The following is a 15,358-nucleotide window of genomic DNA, read 5'->3' as shown; positions in this document are numbered from 1 at the left end:
TGGAAGTATTATTTGAGCTTAATTTGAGGATTAGGAAAGAAATGCAGAAGAGAAAATATACCAGCCAAGGACGACTCAATGTGGAAGTATGAGAAGAAGACACATTGGCTTCATTGTGCAGCCTAATTTAATTGGAAACTAAAAGACTTGTAAATTAAGATATGACACAATGGTAAAGCTATAATGACAACCGACAGAGCAACAAGCAACCAGTAGTATATCATCAAAACTTGATCAAATATAAATATATACCGGAGGACAATCTTTGAATGACCATTACATCATCATCCTTAAACACCTAAAAACTTTGCATTGCCAGCTTCAGCAGCCTCATCGTTGTTGAGTGGCTTCCTGCCTTCTCCCTTAACTTAGCAACCTTTTCTTTGAGGCATTTCATCGAACACCTTGTGCGCCCTTTCAAGACCAAATATTTGAATACTAATTTTGAGCTATTGTTTTACACCCGTGCTAACACGGTATGTATCATGATGACTTAATATTCAACGACCAAAGACAGCAACTTTAGCCACAGAATGGCTCCCCATCAAAAATTGGAAAAGCTTGGTGTAGTTTGTGCGCAGTTTACATATGTAGACTTAAACCTAATACCAACAAAATTCATTGGCTAATTTAAACCTAATACCAGTTTGATTCAAAGTACCTAATACCAGTTTGATTCAAAGTACGTAGATGTGGTCATACATTGAACCTTTTCTCACCAACCATCACACTTTGTACTCGAATAGTTATTTCTTTATAAGAAACAAAGACATAAAACATTTCCCAAAATGCCTAGTTGCCTACCATAACACGCAAATTGCAATAGTATAAAAACACAATGATTGATCTCTTTGCAATTTGTCTACCAAAAAGAAGACTCAAGAATTTCACCGAACAAAACATTTGCTGAGATCAAAGCTAAGAACGTTTCATCAATGAAGAGTGCTAAAGCTTCAAAAAAGAAGAAGATACCGGTAAGCAATCTATCTACAATAATTATAACTATTGATGTCGTATTTTTCTGAATTGTACGTACTTAGTTTACACGGGTAAAAATTGCATATGTGTTTGATTTTATCGTGCCACAACTGCATGCTTAACGCGTAAAATTAACTAAAATAGATTGCTTATAATGCAAGGTGTATAGACTTTAAATACAAAAATTGTATTTATATGTGAATGATGAAACATTTACAAAAAAAACTCATCAAAAAGAAAATAAAAATAAAAAGAGAGATGGGTAAAAAGTTAAATGGCGGCCCCTCCCAAAACTGAGACGTGACTACTGACTAGGGTTTCAACTCACCCAACCCGCCAAATTCCTCTTCCAAATCCCATCCCCCCAATTTCTCTCTTACCTCTATGAATCGGATCCCGATCCGAACCCGCTATTCCACTCTCGGGTCCCAATAGCCTCCCGGAGCTTCGCCTGCAACAATGACGTCGAAAGCTTCGCCTTCAGCTTCCGCCAACAGATCGGAGCCTCTCCTGGATCCTCCGGTATCCTCAATTCATCTATTTCTCGCTTGATATGGATAGAAAGATCTTAAACTTTGTTGTTAAATCCATGATTTTGATAATGCTCGTGTCTGATCATATATATAAGGTTCTGTGTTTCTGTATCGATATACGAATTTAGGATAATTGTGTGGATTTTGGGGTGTTCCTGAATGAGTTTGCAGAATGTGGGTTGATTTGGAAGGAGAAAGAATGTAGCTTAATCTGGTTTTGTACTTCAGTTGGGATTTCAGTGTCGATTTTCGACAATGTTAGCCGAAATTTTGGTTGCATTGCGGACGAAAGAACAGATACCAGCTTTGGAATAGATTTTAATTACTGTGGAAGTTGTTTCGGTGATTCGGAATTGAGGTTTTTGAGTTTCAGGTGTCGATAGAGTACTTATTGGCTGCTTTGGGAACCCCTTTGCTTTTTCGTTCTAGTGTTCAGTTAATTTTAGTGTGATTTCTACTATATTGTAATCGGTCGCAAATTAATTGGCCCTTTTTTTTTCAGATGAAGGAAAAGGAAGAAAATGCTCTGACTATTGACCTAAAGGATATATCAGTGATTATAGATTCTCTACAGAAGCAAGTTATTACTAACCGCGGTGTTTCTATAAAGGTGCATTTATATGGATCTTACTAGTGGTGGATAGTTGTAGACTCATTTTATATCCAGTCTCAACCTCATAACTTATTTTGTTTGTTTGGAACTTTTTCTTGTTGCAGAAAAGAATGGAAGAAAACAGGCAAAAATTGGCTGGTGTCACTAACAATTTTTATAACTTGTCAATGGAAAGAAGAAGTAATAGCTTATTAAATCCTGGTAAAAGTGATGACATATTGACAAAGAGGCAACAAGATGCATTTAAGCTGCAAAATGGTGATGAAAGTAATGGGAGCAATGACAGCTCTCAAGAAGATGGGCATGGTTCCACGGCAGTTCTTCTAGAATCCAACGTTGCTGTCAAGAATGCTGTTCGTCCTATTAAGCTTCCGGAAGTTAAAAGACTACCTCCTTATACTACATGGGTATTTTTGGACAGGTGTGTTGAGTTCGCAATGCAGTATGGTGTTTTTTCTCCGATGATCTATGTATAAACGTTCATTACACCTGTCATGCTAAAGTAATGGTTGAAGTTTTATGTTTCAGATTTTTGGGACATTAGAAAGTATTTTGGTCTGTGAGATATGAAATATGCATTGAACTTAAAACTTTTATACAAGTACTTGTTATAATGTGTACCATCTTTGATCTTTTGTCATGAATTATGTGCAATTTAAATATTACCGCAGTTTCTAGATTTGGTTTTTTAAGGTTTCACCTCTACTAATTGAATTTCAGATCTTGTGCAATAATATTGTGTGATCATATCATATTTTCATATTATCCTTTTGACTTAATTGAGTTTGCTAGATATAGTATTATTTTTATCATTATTTTAAATTTAGTAGGTATTATTATTATTATTATTATTTTGATTTAGTTTGTTTTATATACTTGTTTAGAAATCAAAGAATGACAGAGGATCAGTCGGTTGTGGGTCGAAGAAGAATATATTATGATCAAAATGGAGGCGAAGCTCTTATATGTAGTGATAGTGAGGAGGAAGCAATTGATGAGGAGGAGGAAAAGAGGGAGTTTGTTGAATCTGAAGACTATATACTTCGGTTAGTACAAGTATATTAATGAGTGTTATAAACTATGATTTTGTTCCTTTAAGGTTGATGTACTGAAATTGAATTAGCTGTCACACTCCATATATTCAGGACTGCACATGAAATCATTATATCATCATACAATCAACAGCTTCATAATCAGTACTCTAGTAAATGCTTTATTAATCTATCATAGGATTTCTATATATCTCAAACTAGGACTGCAGGATTGTCAGTACTCAGGGTGAAGGTGTTGCCAATCTTTTATTTTTAGAAAAATGATATTCTCTATAGAAGAGTTCTCCATTGACAAGCTAATTACTTTTTTTTTCATACCATTTAAAAGGACCTTTTTTGGCAACTGAAATATAAAAGTGACCTGGAAAAATATGAGTCTCTCAAATTATTGACAACTTTAATGAAGTTGGATGCTTATGGGGTGAGAAATGGTTGGAAACCCCACGTGTGATGGCGTAGTAGCATGCAGCGTGTGTTTGATATCTGGTTCAACAAGCAATTCCCAATATCTGATCTTTCCCATTAAACTACAAAAGGAAACCAATAAGTGGTTTTCACTAATTTATTACTTAGTTTGTAGTATTGTGATTGCATCATTCTTAATTTCCTTTTGTGAGGTACAAACCTGCTGATTTGAAATTTTCTATATATTGAGTTCTCTTCCGCATTATATGGTCAGACCCAGATTTCTCATCTTTAATCGATCATTTAGTGTGATACTTTTCTTTATGCAAATCAACAATCTGAATGGAGTACAAAAGCATATGTACTTTCACTTTTTGACTGCATGTGATTCTCTGATCAATTGATTATGAAATGCCAGCATGACTATAAAAGAAGCTGGTGTCACCGATCCTGTGTTGGAGTCATTGGCACAATATTTCTCCAGAAGTCCTGCTGAAGTCAAGGTATAGAATTTTCCTTATTCTGGTTCTTGGGACCCCTTTTCCAATTTGCCATGCTTCTCTGTCCAATTTGTAAAGTAATAAACACTGGTCAGTGTAAGATTTGGTCCAGCCGTTTCCCATTTTCTTTTTGCTGACTTTACAGAGATATGAAACACCATCAACATCTTATACAGGCAAGATATGAAGTTCTTATGAAAGAAGAGGAGTCCATGGGGATCTCAAAGTTTACAGATAATGAAGACCTCTCAAAAAATGACAATTCTTTTCTTGATAAAGATCTGGAAGCTGCTCTTGATTCATTTGATAACCTATTTTGTCGACGATGTCTCGTAAGTATTATATATGTAATTTCACCTCGTGCTGTTTTGTCTTATATTAATTGTTCCACTCTTGCTTCATTTTGGCAGGTATTTGATTGCAGATTGCATGGATGCTCACAAGATCTTGTCTTTCCTGTAAGCAACTAGTTAATAGCTGTCTGATTGACAGACTTTCATATTCTTTACTGATACAAAACCTTGTCAGGGTGAGAAACAAGCTCCTAGGAGTCCACCAGATGATGAAAATGTGCTGTGTGGTCCAAATTGTTATAGATCGGTATGTGTTGCATGTAAAGAATTTGTGTAGCAAGGAATAGTATAGGAAATTGCAAATAATTTGTTCATGTATTTTCAAACTGTCCCCTTTTCAGGTACGGAAATCTGAAGGCATTGCTACAGTAAGCTCTTCGATGAATGACTATCGAGAAGAAAAAGATTTCAAGAGATCTTTGGGTTTATCTAGAAGGAAGGGAAAGTCCTTCCAAAGTGAAAGCGCTTCATCAAATGCAAAAAACATATCAGAAAGCAGTGATTCAGAAAATGAAACCAGACAGGATGATACTTGTAGCCATGATCCAATATCCTCAAAGACTAGGGTAGCAGGGAAAAGTGGAATTCCTAAGAGGAACAGCAAGAGAGTTGCAGAGCGTGTTTTGGTGTGTATGCAGAAGAGGCAGAAGAAAACTGTGGCTTCTGATTGCAATTCAATAGTTGATGGTGGTCTTGGTGCAAGTGATTTGAAGCTTAGATCTAATTCAAGCAAAGATAATGAAGACACTAGTTCTTCTTCACAAAAGAATCTAAAATCTTCTACCAGTGGAAGGTCTATGAGGGATTCACCACTGAAGGACAGTAACAAAGTAGTTCAGGGTGAAGTTCTTGATGCCTCATCAAATGAGATGATCACGGATCCACCTGCCACTAGTAGTGATGACAATGTGCGGAAAGAAGAGTATGTAGATGAAAACGTATACAAGCAAGAATGCAGTGATGACAAAACTTGGAAAACTATCGAGACAAGTCTTTTTGAAAAAGGCATAGAGATATTTGGCAAGAACAGGTACTTTCTTGAGTTACCACTGTGTTGAAAAGAAACATGTCTTTTTGAAACTGGTTTAAAATATATAAAAAGATCAGAATAATATGTTTCTTTGAAATACATGGAGCGTTTATGGTGGATAGCTTCATTATAGCCACTTGATATACACAAATCTCTATTTATATAAAATTTCTTTTGATTGTTCAGTTACTTAATATTTTCCTGTCTCCATCTTACATTCGGTTTGACATCCTTCACTGCAGCTGTTTAATAGCAAGAAACCTGTTGAATGGTATGAAATCTTGTTGGGAGGTCTTTCAGTATATGAATTACTCAGACAGTAAGGTTTCCTGCCTAGCAGGTGATGCTGCAAACTCCCTTGTTGAAGGGTATTCCAAGGTTAATTTCTAGTTAATATGTGATCAGTGGCTTTAGTTGGTATGCCTATCTGTTTATTGAGCAGGACGAACCACCCTAACAAATGACTGTATTCTGCTCAAATGGACTATAGGGTAATAATGAAGCAAGAAGAAGGTCAAAGTTCTTACGTAGGAAGGGTAGAGTCCGACGCTTGAAGTATACTTGGAAGTCTGCTGCTTACCATTCAATCAGGAAACGAATTACAGAGAAAAAAGATCAACCATGCAGGCAGTATAATCCATGTACTTGCCAAACAGCTTGTGGAAAGCAGTGTAGTTGTCTTCTGAATGGGACATGTTGTGAGAAGTACTGTGGGTGAGTATTTAATGCTCTAATAGTTTGTTCGCAGAGTGCTCCATTGAATGGTTTATACTCTGATTGCTGTCTGCATTTTAATATTTTCAGTGAATGATGAATCTAAATGTTATTCTATTTTCTTAACAATTTTTTCTAGGTGTGTTAAGATGTGCAAGAATAGATTTAGAGGCTGTCATTGTGCTAAAAGTCAATGCCGAAGTCGTCAATGCCCCTGTTTTGCTGCAGATAGAGAATGCGATCCAGATGTTTGTAGGAATTGCTGGGTCAGGTGTGCATATGACTAATTTTCTTAATATCGTGTATCGTGGCAAAATTTTCATATGTAAACTCAAGTGTTTTTGCTTTCAAGTTTCTCAATGGTTTTAATTTTGTATGCGTTGATAAGCGAATTTAGTTTGTTTTTTTTAAGGTGAAGCGAGTTTAGTTTGTTATGCCTAATTCTGCATCTCATGTGTTGAAAATTAAAATTATATAGTCATATCTATGTAATGGTAAACCTGTAATTTCAATAGTTTGACCAGCCTTGATGAAGTATTCAATTTTGTTCTCTGATTTGATATAGTCATATGAGTGGGCTTTTACATGTTGGGCTTGTCCTAGATGTTTAGACAACATGAAGATGAAGACAGTAGGCACCGTGAATTAGAAATCAATGCATGATCTCTCTCTCTCTCTCTCTCTCTCTCTCTCTCTCGTAGAAATGAATATTTAGTTGCTGCTCTGTTATCTCTGTTCGAATTTCTATCTAAAATATGATTCATTTTGCAGTTGTGGTGATGGTAGTCTTGGGGTTCCAAACCATCTCTCTCTCTCTCTCTCTCTCTTTCTCTCTCTCTCGTAGAAATGAATATTTAGTTGCTGCTCTGTTATCTCTGTTCGAATTTATATCTAAAATATGATCCATTTTGCAGTTGTGGTGATGGTAGTCTTGGGGTTCCAAACCAAAGAGGTGATAATTATGAGTGTAGAAATATGAAGCTTCTTCTGAAACAACAACAAAGGGTAATCTCATGTCACTTCTGCATTTCAGTTGTTTTCCTTAACTCTTATATATACCAGGCACTATATGGCCTATTTTAAGTAGCGAGCAGGAATATCCAAAACGCCGCAGTGCTCTAGTAACTAGTCAGGCTGCTTATATTCTCATTTATCTACAGGTCTTGCTTGGAAGATCTGATGTATCTGGCTGGGGGGCTTTCTTAAAGGTAATAAATATCCTGATTTTGGGTTGCATGTGATGTGGTTTCCCTGTTGCTGCTTGCTGACTTTCCTGGTTACCTTTCAGAATAGTGTCAGCAAGCATGAATATCTTGGTGAGTATACTGGGGAGTTGATCTCACATCGTGAAGCAGATAAGCGTGGGAAAATATATGACCGTGAAAATTCGTCATTTCTCTTCAATCTCAATGATCAGGCATGTGGTATACTACCTTTGGTGCTGTTTGATATTTAATTTCTTCTCCTTCAAGATGCATGAATAATCAAAGGCTTTTGTACAGTTTGTGCTTGATGCCTATCGGAAGGGTGATAAATTGAAGTTTGCCAACCACTCTCCCGATCCAAATTGCTATGCGAAGGTACCCTTTGTATGCCACTGAGTTGGTCAAATGATTTTAAGTGGAACTATATGAACTTTCTTTTTTAGGGTAAAGCTCATGGGTTAGTGAAGCAGCATCTTGTTTTCTCGCCACAAAATATAAAAGGAATTGTCAAATTTGCAATAAAACCATTCCATTTCAGGTCATTATGGTTGCTGGAGATCACAGGGTGGGTATATTTGCCAAGGAACGAATTGCTTCGGGAGAGGAACTTTTCTATGATTACCGTTATGAGCCAGATAGAGCTCCTGCTTGGGCTCGGAAGCCTGAGGCATCCGGGTCAAAAAGGGACGATGGTGCCCCTTCAAGCGGTCGCGCAAAGAAGGTTGCTTAATTGGCAATTTATTTCGATCTTTTGATTCACTTTTTCAGTTGGCCATTCGCTTACAGGTAAAAGATGCATCCTCTTTTTCCCATTGACCACAGATGTATTCGTCCTCATTTTGTAGTAAAGGGGCCATTGCCTTCTTTAAAGAGATTGAACATTAATTTTAGCGATTCATTTTACTCCAAATCTGATTGTACTTGCTGAAGCTCCAAAAGTCACTAGCATAGTGAATCAAAAATACCACCCTTGACATGAATTTTTTTAATACAACTTGAACGCTCTTCAGCATTACCTTCTTGCACTTAACTGGTACAATTTATATCTGATTATTACTATTAATTTTAAGAGCTGAATAGTTGCACCTTCACTATAGTTTGTCAAATATTGTTGTGGAGCTTTTAGAGTTATGTTTATAAATTCGTACCAGCTAGCATCAACTACTAACAATACAATTGCGTGACGAGAAGGATACTTCAGAGTTCAGACTTGAAAGGCAAACCTACCTACCACGTGAGAACCACTGTAGGAAGTTCCATCTGGAGTTCAAACCCAAAACTTCAAAAATCAAAAGCCAATTTCTAATCTACGGAGAGATTATCAGCTACGGCGAGGTTGTTCGTTTTTCAGTTTCGTAGTACTATGAATACGCCTGCAGTGAATTCGTCAATTCGGTAATGGAGTTTACTTGCTAGAATGTTTACCTCGTTTAGGTTGATAGGCATAACAGTTTATTGTTGCTAAAACTTAATTTGGGTACGTATTAGTGAAGAAAACTGTTGAATTATATGACTATTCACTTCTTTAAAAACAAAAAAAGCGGAAAAAATAACAAAAAACGACAATGTGAATTTAAAGGGTTGCTAACCTTAAGGGATAATTTTGAAGCCCTATCCAAGCCAAAAGCCGGTGATAGATAAGTGAAAACACATTTTAAAGATGTTACTATCATGAAAATCAGCCTCCCATAGCTGAGGCTAAATGTATGGGCACACACGACGCGCGTAGCCACTTCAATTCATGCAATTAAGATGTATTTCTCTCTCAGTCCGTTAAAATAGTCTCTTAAGTGAGCAAACCTAGCGAATTTATAACTAATATATTATAATTTATGAAATTCTGCTCATCGGACCTTAACATAATTATAACTTTTTTCATCTCAAAATCTACGCATTCATCTCTCATCAGCAACTAATAGCCAATTAGTGAATGATAATGGTGATAATGGAGCCGTTGGCAACTGGGCATGCACATAGAAAGTTGGATAAAACCATAGAACGAACCCTTTTTACCTCAAAAGAAAAAAAAGAAAAAGAAACATAAAGCCCGCGTTCAACACCCAAAACAACTCTATTAGTGAAAAACCAACACGCTCATCTCTCTCTCTCTCTCTCTCTCTCTGGTGAGCAGTGGGATTTCAGCAAAGCTTTGAGCTCTCCACAGTAATCAAAGCTGCCATGTTACCCTGTTCACCACACCACCAAAGCACCACAATTGGGTATCTCTGTCTCCTCTTACTCTTCTTCTCTGTCTTCTCCACAATCTCTGCTTGCTCCAATGGAAACTGCCAGGTATGTTTTGTCTCTGTTCATTTCCACATTGAGATCTGTTGTGTTTCATTGCTTGTATATGCATTTGAGCTTTTGTGTTGTAATAATTCACAGCTTCTAGAAGCTTGTGCTGCCGCCACCGACTGTGGTCCCGGTCTTTACTGTGGCAACTGCCCTGCTGCAGGCAAGACTCAACCTGTCTGCACCAGAGGCCAGGCCATCGTACCCACTTCGATTGTAAGCCTTTTCTGTCATGGTTTTGAACTGTTTTAGCTGAATTCAAGTGATTGTGATTAGCCCATGTTCTTGGTTTTGTTGATTTGGGCGTTGTTTGTAGATTAATGGCTTGCCTTTCAACAAGTACACATGGTTGGTGACTCACAACTCGTTCAGCATCGTCGACGCGCCGCCTTTGCCCGGTGTGCAGAGACTCACATTTTACAATCAGGAAGATACAGTGACTAACCAGTTGAGGGTATATATTCTTTTTATCTGCAATGTTTTTGGTTGGTTAGAGGTTGAGAGGGAAATATGATACGTTTGGAATGTCATTCCTTTCTTTTGTTTTGTTTCCTGGGAATTTAAAATTAGAATGAAACTATGAAAGTATTCTCTCTGTTTGTTTTTTTAACTATTGTTTAATGATGGAAAGCTTATTGGTTTATGTTATGCTGTTTGTAGAATGGAGTGAGGGGGTTGATGTTGGATATGTATGATTTCGAGGATGATATCTGGCTCTGCCATTCGTTTAAAGGGCAATGCTTCAACTTCACTGCATTTGTAATATTCTTCTGCCTTCCATTTTAACACTTGATTGTTAATAATGTGAGTTCTTGGGTATAATGTGTCCATATGTATTGCTCTCAGCAACCTGCTATTAACACTTTGACGGAGGTGGAAGCATTTTTAAGCCAGAACCCAACAGAGATTGTGACTATTATTATTGAGGACTATGTGCATACTACAAAAGGGCTAACAACATTGTTTACTAAGGCTGGATTGGACAAATATTGGTTTCCAGTATCCAAAATGCCAAGGAAGGGTGAGGACTGGCCTACTGTGACTGAGATGGTGCAGGATAATCACCGGCTTATTGTTTTCACCTCTGATGCTACAAAAGAAGCACAGGAGGGAGTAGCTTACCAATGGAAGTACATGGTGGAAAATGAATGTAAGTACTAAGGAGTGTAATATCATCAATTATGCCGTCCAACTAATATTTAAATATGTACTTAGTAGTCTTCATTGACTGGATTTACAGCTGGAGATCCTGGGGTCAGGCCCGGTTCGTGCCCCAAGAGGAAAGAATCAAAGGCACTGACTTCAAAAAGTGCCTCTCTTTTCTTCCAAAATCATTTCTCAACATATCCAGTTGAAACCGAAGCATGCAAAGAGCATTCAACTTCACTTCAAGCGATGGTAGGAACCTGTTACAAAGCAGCTGGAGTGATGCCAAACTTTTTGGCTGTCAACTTTTACATGGTATGGGGATTTTATCTAGGAAAGAAAAACATATGGAACGACATCCAACTATAAATGTGAGCTAAGTTAGTAATGATACTAATGCAGCGGAGTGATGGCGGAGGTGTATTTGATGCTGTTGATAGGATGAATGGACCAACACTTTGTGGGTGTAGTACACTCGCTGCCTGCCAGGTTAGTTTATATTAGTTTTTCTGGCATTCAGTTTTCTTCTGTTTGTTTACTCCATCCAAATCAATTTTCACAACTTTATGGTTGATTATAACTTATAAGAAAACACTGTTGGAATTTTACAGCCTGGAGTACCTTTTGGATCATGCAAGAATGTTTCTGCACCTACTAGAAGTCCAGCAATCAACAATGCAGGAAGCTTCTCTGGCTCTGTTCAGTTTGCGAATTCTGCTTCAAAGCTTTCTTCTACGAATCATATAATTGCGTTTTTGTTTTTTCTTCCACTGATGGCTTTTTGGTTATGACTGCAACATCTACATAACTAGGATAGGCAGTGAGTTACTTCTTGAGGTGTTTCTATTATATTATATGAATACTAAGGTTTAGAGCAGTGGCTGAGTACTCTGCCTAGTTGTGTGGAAAGTGAAGGTTGACTGGTTCTCTGTATCTAGAGTAATGATATATCAGTTAAGATTTTAAAGGAGACGTATTTGTATGACTTGCCGAAGAAATTATAACTTGTGCAACAAATTATGGAGTTGCACCTGAAGACATAATACTCATGAAGCACCAAGAATTAGTTCAGGTATGGATGTGCTTCTTTATGTAGCTGGTTCTCAAATATATGAATTTTGGCAACTTACACCCTATAATTTTTTTATTCACCTATTTATTATAAAAGTTTGATGCAAATGTTCCAGTTCGTATCAGAATCATCCATTTCTTTGTTTTTGTATATGGTTGATTGGTCAAAGAGGTCACTTGAAAACTGGTTTCTTTTATTTTCATCTTTTGTGCTGGTCGGATACTTACAGTTCAATCTGGTCAGTAATTGGCATGTCGTTCAAATGTTTTGAAGCCCTGAAAGTCATCAGTAACTATATCAAGAACAGGACTATATAAACCCCTTCAGTAGGAAAGTTTGTGCCAATAAACCATATCCGATAATGAAAATTTTGTTGTAGCTGCATTGTCTTCACTCTGTTTCCTTTTATTTGCCTTATTGTTCATACTGATCAATGTTTTCGTGATTCATTTGTGCTTTCAGGTGTTCTGTCAGGAAATGGAGTAATGTAGAATGAATAGAGGATTGTACGGCCTAGCATCTACAGAACTGCTGCTGCTCGTATTATCAGTATTAGGTTTCCCAAGAGTTTGTTGTATTCACATTTCATGTCGGCTTTGGATTAGGGATCATTCATCGATTGCAGTCGTAGACAGGAGATCAATTTAAGATTCTGAACTTAATATTATTATGCAGATTCAAATATCAATTTAGTTTCTCCACTTAATGAAGGGTCATTCATACTAAACATTCAGTCTTCGCTGCAATTTTATCTGTTTTCGGATTGTTCTTTCTACCCATATCTGAGCACTGTTGTATATTTGACTCTGGGCATGTCTTACAACACAGAATTACTCTTATAAAAGTGTACAAGTGTAAAGAAGAGCAATGCAATTATGAAAGTGAACGTGAGGGCCTTTAGATATACTAAAGGCACATAAATTTCTACCTTATAATGAACTTGATTATTTGATTTGACTTGGAATCCTCATTCCAACAATAATGACATTAGGACATTTGGTGTTTATTAAACTTTAGATTCATTTGAATCGTATTCACACATTGCACAAAGGAATAAAAGTTGGGTGTTATACATTCAATTATATACAGAGAAAGAGCAAGAAGCCAAGAATACAAACACCAGCAATAATTGAGCTGATAAAGAAACCTCAACCTCCCATGCAGGACATTGAGTTGAAAGAAAACACATGTAGGGCAACATTAAACAGAGAAGTAGAAGAATGAGCACATTATATCACAAAAGGCGGCAACATAGCAGCATCAACACTTAAAGGCAGTCCTTTGGGTTTTATCTGAAGAGCTGGACTGATAGTAAGCAAAGCAATGAAGCATTCTACCGGAACTCTGGTCCCCCATACATTGATGGACTCGAGCTTGCGGCAACTATTTACAAGAACGAGAAGGCCGTTCTCTGTTACGTGACGGCAGCTCCATAGAACAATAGTCTGAAAGAACACAACAGGCAGAAAGAAGTTTAGCATCTGTAGAACAAAAAGATTCCAGAAAACGCATTTGGAAAATGGCGATAAACATGTGCTTAGCAATGCTTTTAAAACCTGCCAGAAGTTCTTAGACATCTAAAATTTGCTTGCTAAGTTCTCCGATAATGCTTCCACGTACATTTTGGAAACACTTGAATCTTTTAACGAAAAATGTGTTTTAACAAACATGCTTCTGGCTTAGGTACTACCTAGTAAAAATGTAATAGTACTTTCAACAAAAGCACTTCAAAAACATGCCCGAATTCCCCCTGAACAACATACCTTCAAATGTGGACAGTTATTAGCAATGGCATACAGTGATTCATCTGTGATGAATGTGCCACCAATATTCAGACGCTGCAAGGAATTAGCTCTGGATATCTGTTGCAAAATAAGATCATCTTAGAAAGAAGAAACCTTTATTTAGCTAAACCAAAAGCCCTTACCCATTAGGCATATGACTTACCAAATGAACAACACCTTTGTCTGTGATCCCTGTAATACCCCATAACGATATGGATGTTAAATTGCTGATACACTTTGCCAAAGAGATCCTGTACAATCCGGTGTCGGATATCTGACAACCCCACCGGCTTCTTGAACTGACAACAAACAACAACAACAACAACCAATTCATCAGTGAACTTAATTAGTACATCTCGAATATCACCCACATTATTAGAGATTTAAATTGACCAACCAAACTAAGCATAGAAATTGATCAACTTTGTTCAGCTAGTAGCAAAACTTAGATTGAAGTAATAAGTTAAAGTTAGTGAATGATCATGGGAAATGAAAACCAAAGTGGGTTTCTTTCACTTTCCAGTTTGCGTTTGACTTTGATCCTAACTTGCAACCTACTTAACAAAGCTTTTAGAAAATAATAGCAAATATGTAGAAACAGAGAGAACCCAAATTACATACATATCTAAGTCTCTGAGGCTGTAAGCATAGCGAAGAACACGAGCGGTGGAGTCATCATCCATCTTCCAACCAGCAAAGCTCAAACTCTCTCTGCGTCCAAGGCTCTGCTTCACCCCCTGTTTCCATTTTCTACACACACCGCTTGCTCTTCACAAATTTACAACAAAACCAAATTCAGAAACAGCAAAAGAAAGAAATCAACAACCCAGAATAGTTTAATTCAAAGACAGTAATCAGTTGATGATGATGATGAAATGCATAAGAAAACGTACTGGGCCAAATCAGTGAAGGAAGTGATGAGAACAAAGATATTAGCCAAGAGGTCCAGAGGCAACCGATCAATCTCAGCCTCTGGCTCCATTAAGTGTTTTTGAGCTAAACGATTATAAGTCCAAAGGATTTTTCTGGAGGTGTTTTAAGATTTTGTGGTACGTTGGAAATAGTCGTGAACTAGGTAATGAAAAAAGCTACAAGTTACATACATGTGAAGGTACGTCTTCTTCAACGAACCATAAATACAAAGAAAGGTAGGACAAGATGTGCTCATGTTGCTGTCATCGTTTCGAAGAATCAAGTAATTGCCGCTTTCTTTATTAATTAAGGGACTAAATTACCAAAGAAACTAGATAATCAAACCTTAATAACTAATAAATCTTTTTCAAATTTTGTCAGATTCAGACTATTGTTGAATCTTGATTTGCATACCATTGTGAATGAACAAGAGTCATTCTAGTTGCACCTCCCAATTTACTATATGTACCTCATGTAGTTTTTATAAAAATGTATTCTCTCTTTTACCCTCTAAACATAATCGGCCAAAAATACATAATTTTCAGTTTTTCACTTTCATATTGTTTGTATGTTCCATTTGCGGTCATCCTAGACGCCTATGGTGCACTACACATGTTGCGGCTCTAATTTATGGTATTGATTTTTATTAATGAAGCTGAGGATTTTCATAGGAAGATGATCAAGGTCCAATACCTAAGTTTATTCTTCTTACATGGATCTTGATTTTAAGTTCTTATTGTTGACTTTTCTCTCCGTTAGCTAAATAATC

The 15,358-nt window shown here is 36.9% G+C and overlaps 3 protein-coding genes across 6 annotated transcripts; 2 read left to right on the top strand and 1 right to left on the bottom strand.

The window, feature by feature from the left end:
* Nucleotides 1–843: 843 nt before the first annotated feature.
* On the top strand, nucleotides 844–8,384 carry LOC126786519 (histone-lysine N-methyltransferase CLF). Of its 3 annotated transcripts, none has more exons than XM_050512478.1 (17): nucleotides 844–974; nucleotides 2,014–2,121; nucleotides 2,229–2,545; nucleotides 3,009–3,170; nucleotides 4,000–4,084; nucleotides 4,258–4,413; nucleotides 4,492–4,539; nucleotides 4,610–4,681; nucleotides 4,776–5,464; nucleotides 5,707–5,842; nucleotides 5,955–6,178; nucleotides 6,318–6,449; nucleotides 7,093–7,183; nucleotides 7,339–7,386; nucleotides 7,467–7,595; nucleotides 7,681–7,758; nucleotides 7,922–8,384. In XM_050512478.1, the coding sequence occupies exons 1-17, from the start codon at nucleotides 936–938 to the stop codon at nucleotides 8,111–8,113; spliced, it is 2,706 nt and encodes a 901-aa protein (XP_050368435.1). In that variant the 5' UTR covers nucleotides 844–935; the 3' UTR covers nucleotides 8,114–8,384. The 3 variants fall into 3 exon arrangements, with proteins under 3 accessions (XP_050368435.1, XP_050368359.1, XP_050368514.1); XM_050512402.1 differs by lacking the exon at nucleotides 844–974 and adding an exon at nucleotides 1,355–1,500; XM_050512557.1 differs by lacking the exons at nucleotides 844–974; nucleotides 2,014–2,121; nucleotides 2,229–2,545 and having other exon boundaries at nucleotides 3,110–3,170; nucleotides 4,227–4,413.
* Nucleotides 8,385–9,470: 1,086 nt separating this feature from the next.
* Nucleotides 9,471–12,646, top strand: LOC126786722 (PI-PLC X domain-containing protein At5g67130). Of its 2 annotated transcripts, XR_007671212.1 has the most exons (9): nucleotides 9,471–9,675; nucleotides 9,769–9,891; nucleotides 9,992–10,129; nucleotides 10,336–10,434; nucleotides 10,522–10,825; nucleotides 10,916–11,136; nucleotides 11,224–11,310; nucleotides 11,433–11,893; nucleotides 12,356–12,641. XR_007671212.1 is itself a non-coding variant. In XM_050512709.1 (8 exons), the coding sequence occupies exons 1-8, from the start codon at nucleotides 9,562–9,564 to the stop codon at nucleotides 11,610–11,612; spliced, it is 1,266 nt and encodes a 421-aa protein (XP_050368666.1). In that variant the 5' UTR covers nucleotides 9,471–9,561; the 3' UTR covers nucleotides 11,613–12,646. The 2 variants fall into 2 exon arrangements, 1 of the variants encoding a protein (XP_050368666.1); XM_050512709.1 differs by having other exon boundaries at nucleotides 11,433–12,646.
* Nucleotides 12,647–12,941: 295 nt separating this feature from the next.
* LOC126795086 (F-box protein At5g67140) lies at nucleotides 12,942–14,751 on the bottom strand. Its single transcript, XM_050521914.1, has 5 exons — nucleotides 14,571–14,751; nucleotides 14,299–14,445; nucleotides 13,841–13,976; nucleotides 13,657–13,755; nucleotides 12,942–13,338 (listed from the first exon to the last, which is right to left on the bottom strand). The coding sequence occupies exons 1-5, from the start codon at nucleotides 14,657–14,659 to the stop codon at nucleotides 13,123–13,125; spliced, it is 687 nt and encodes a 228-aa protein (XP_050377871.1). The 5' UTR covers nucleotides 14,660–14,751; the 3' UTR covers nucleotides 12,942–13,122.
* Between the last annotated feature and the right edge of the window lie 607 nt (nucleotides 14,752–15,358).

This window comes from Argentina anserina, chromosome 1 (assembly GCF_933775445.1).
Source record: "Argentina anserina chromosome 1, drPotAnse1.1, whole genome shotgun sequence".
Lineage (NCBI taxonomy): Eukaryota > Viridiplantae > Streptophyta > Magnoliopsida > Rosales > Rosaceae > Argentina > Argentina anserina.
Note: the sequence above shows the minus strand (reverse complement) of the source record. Positions and strands in the feature narration are given on the sequence as shown.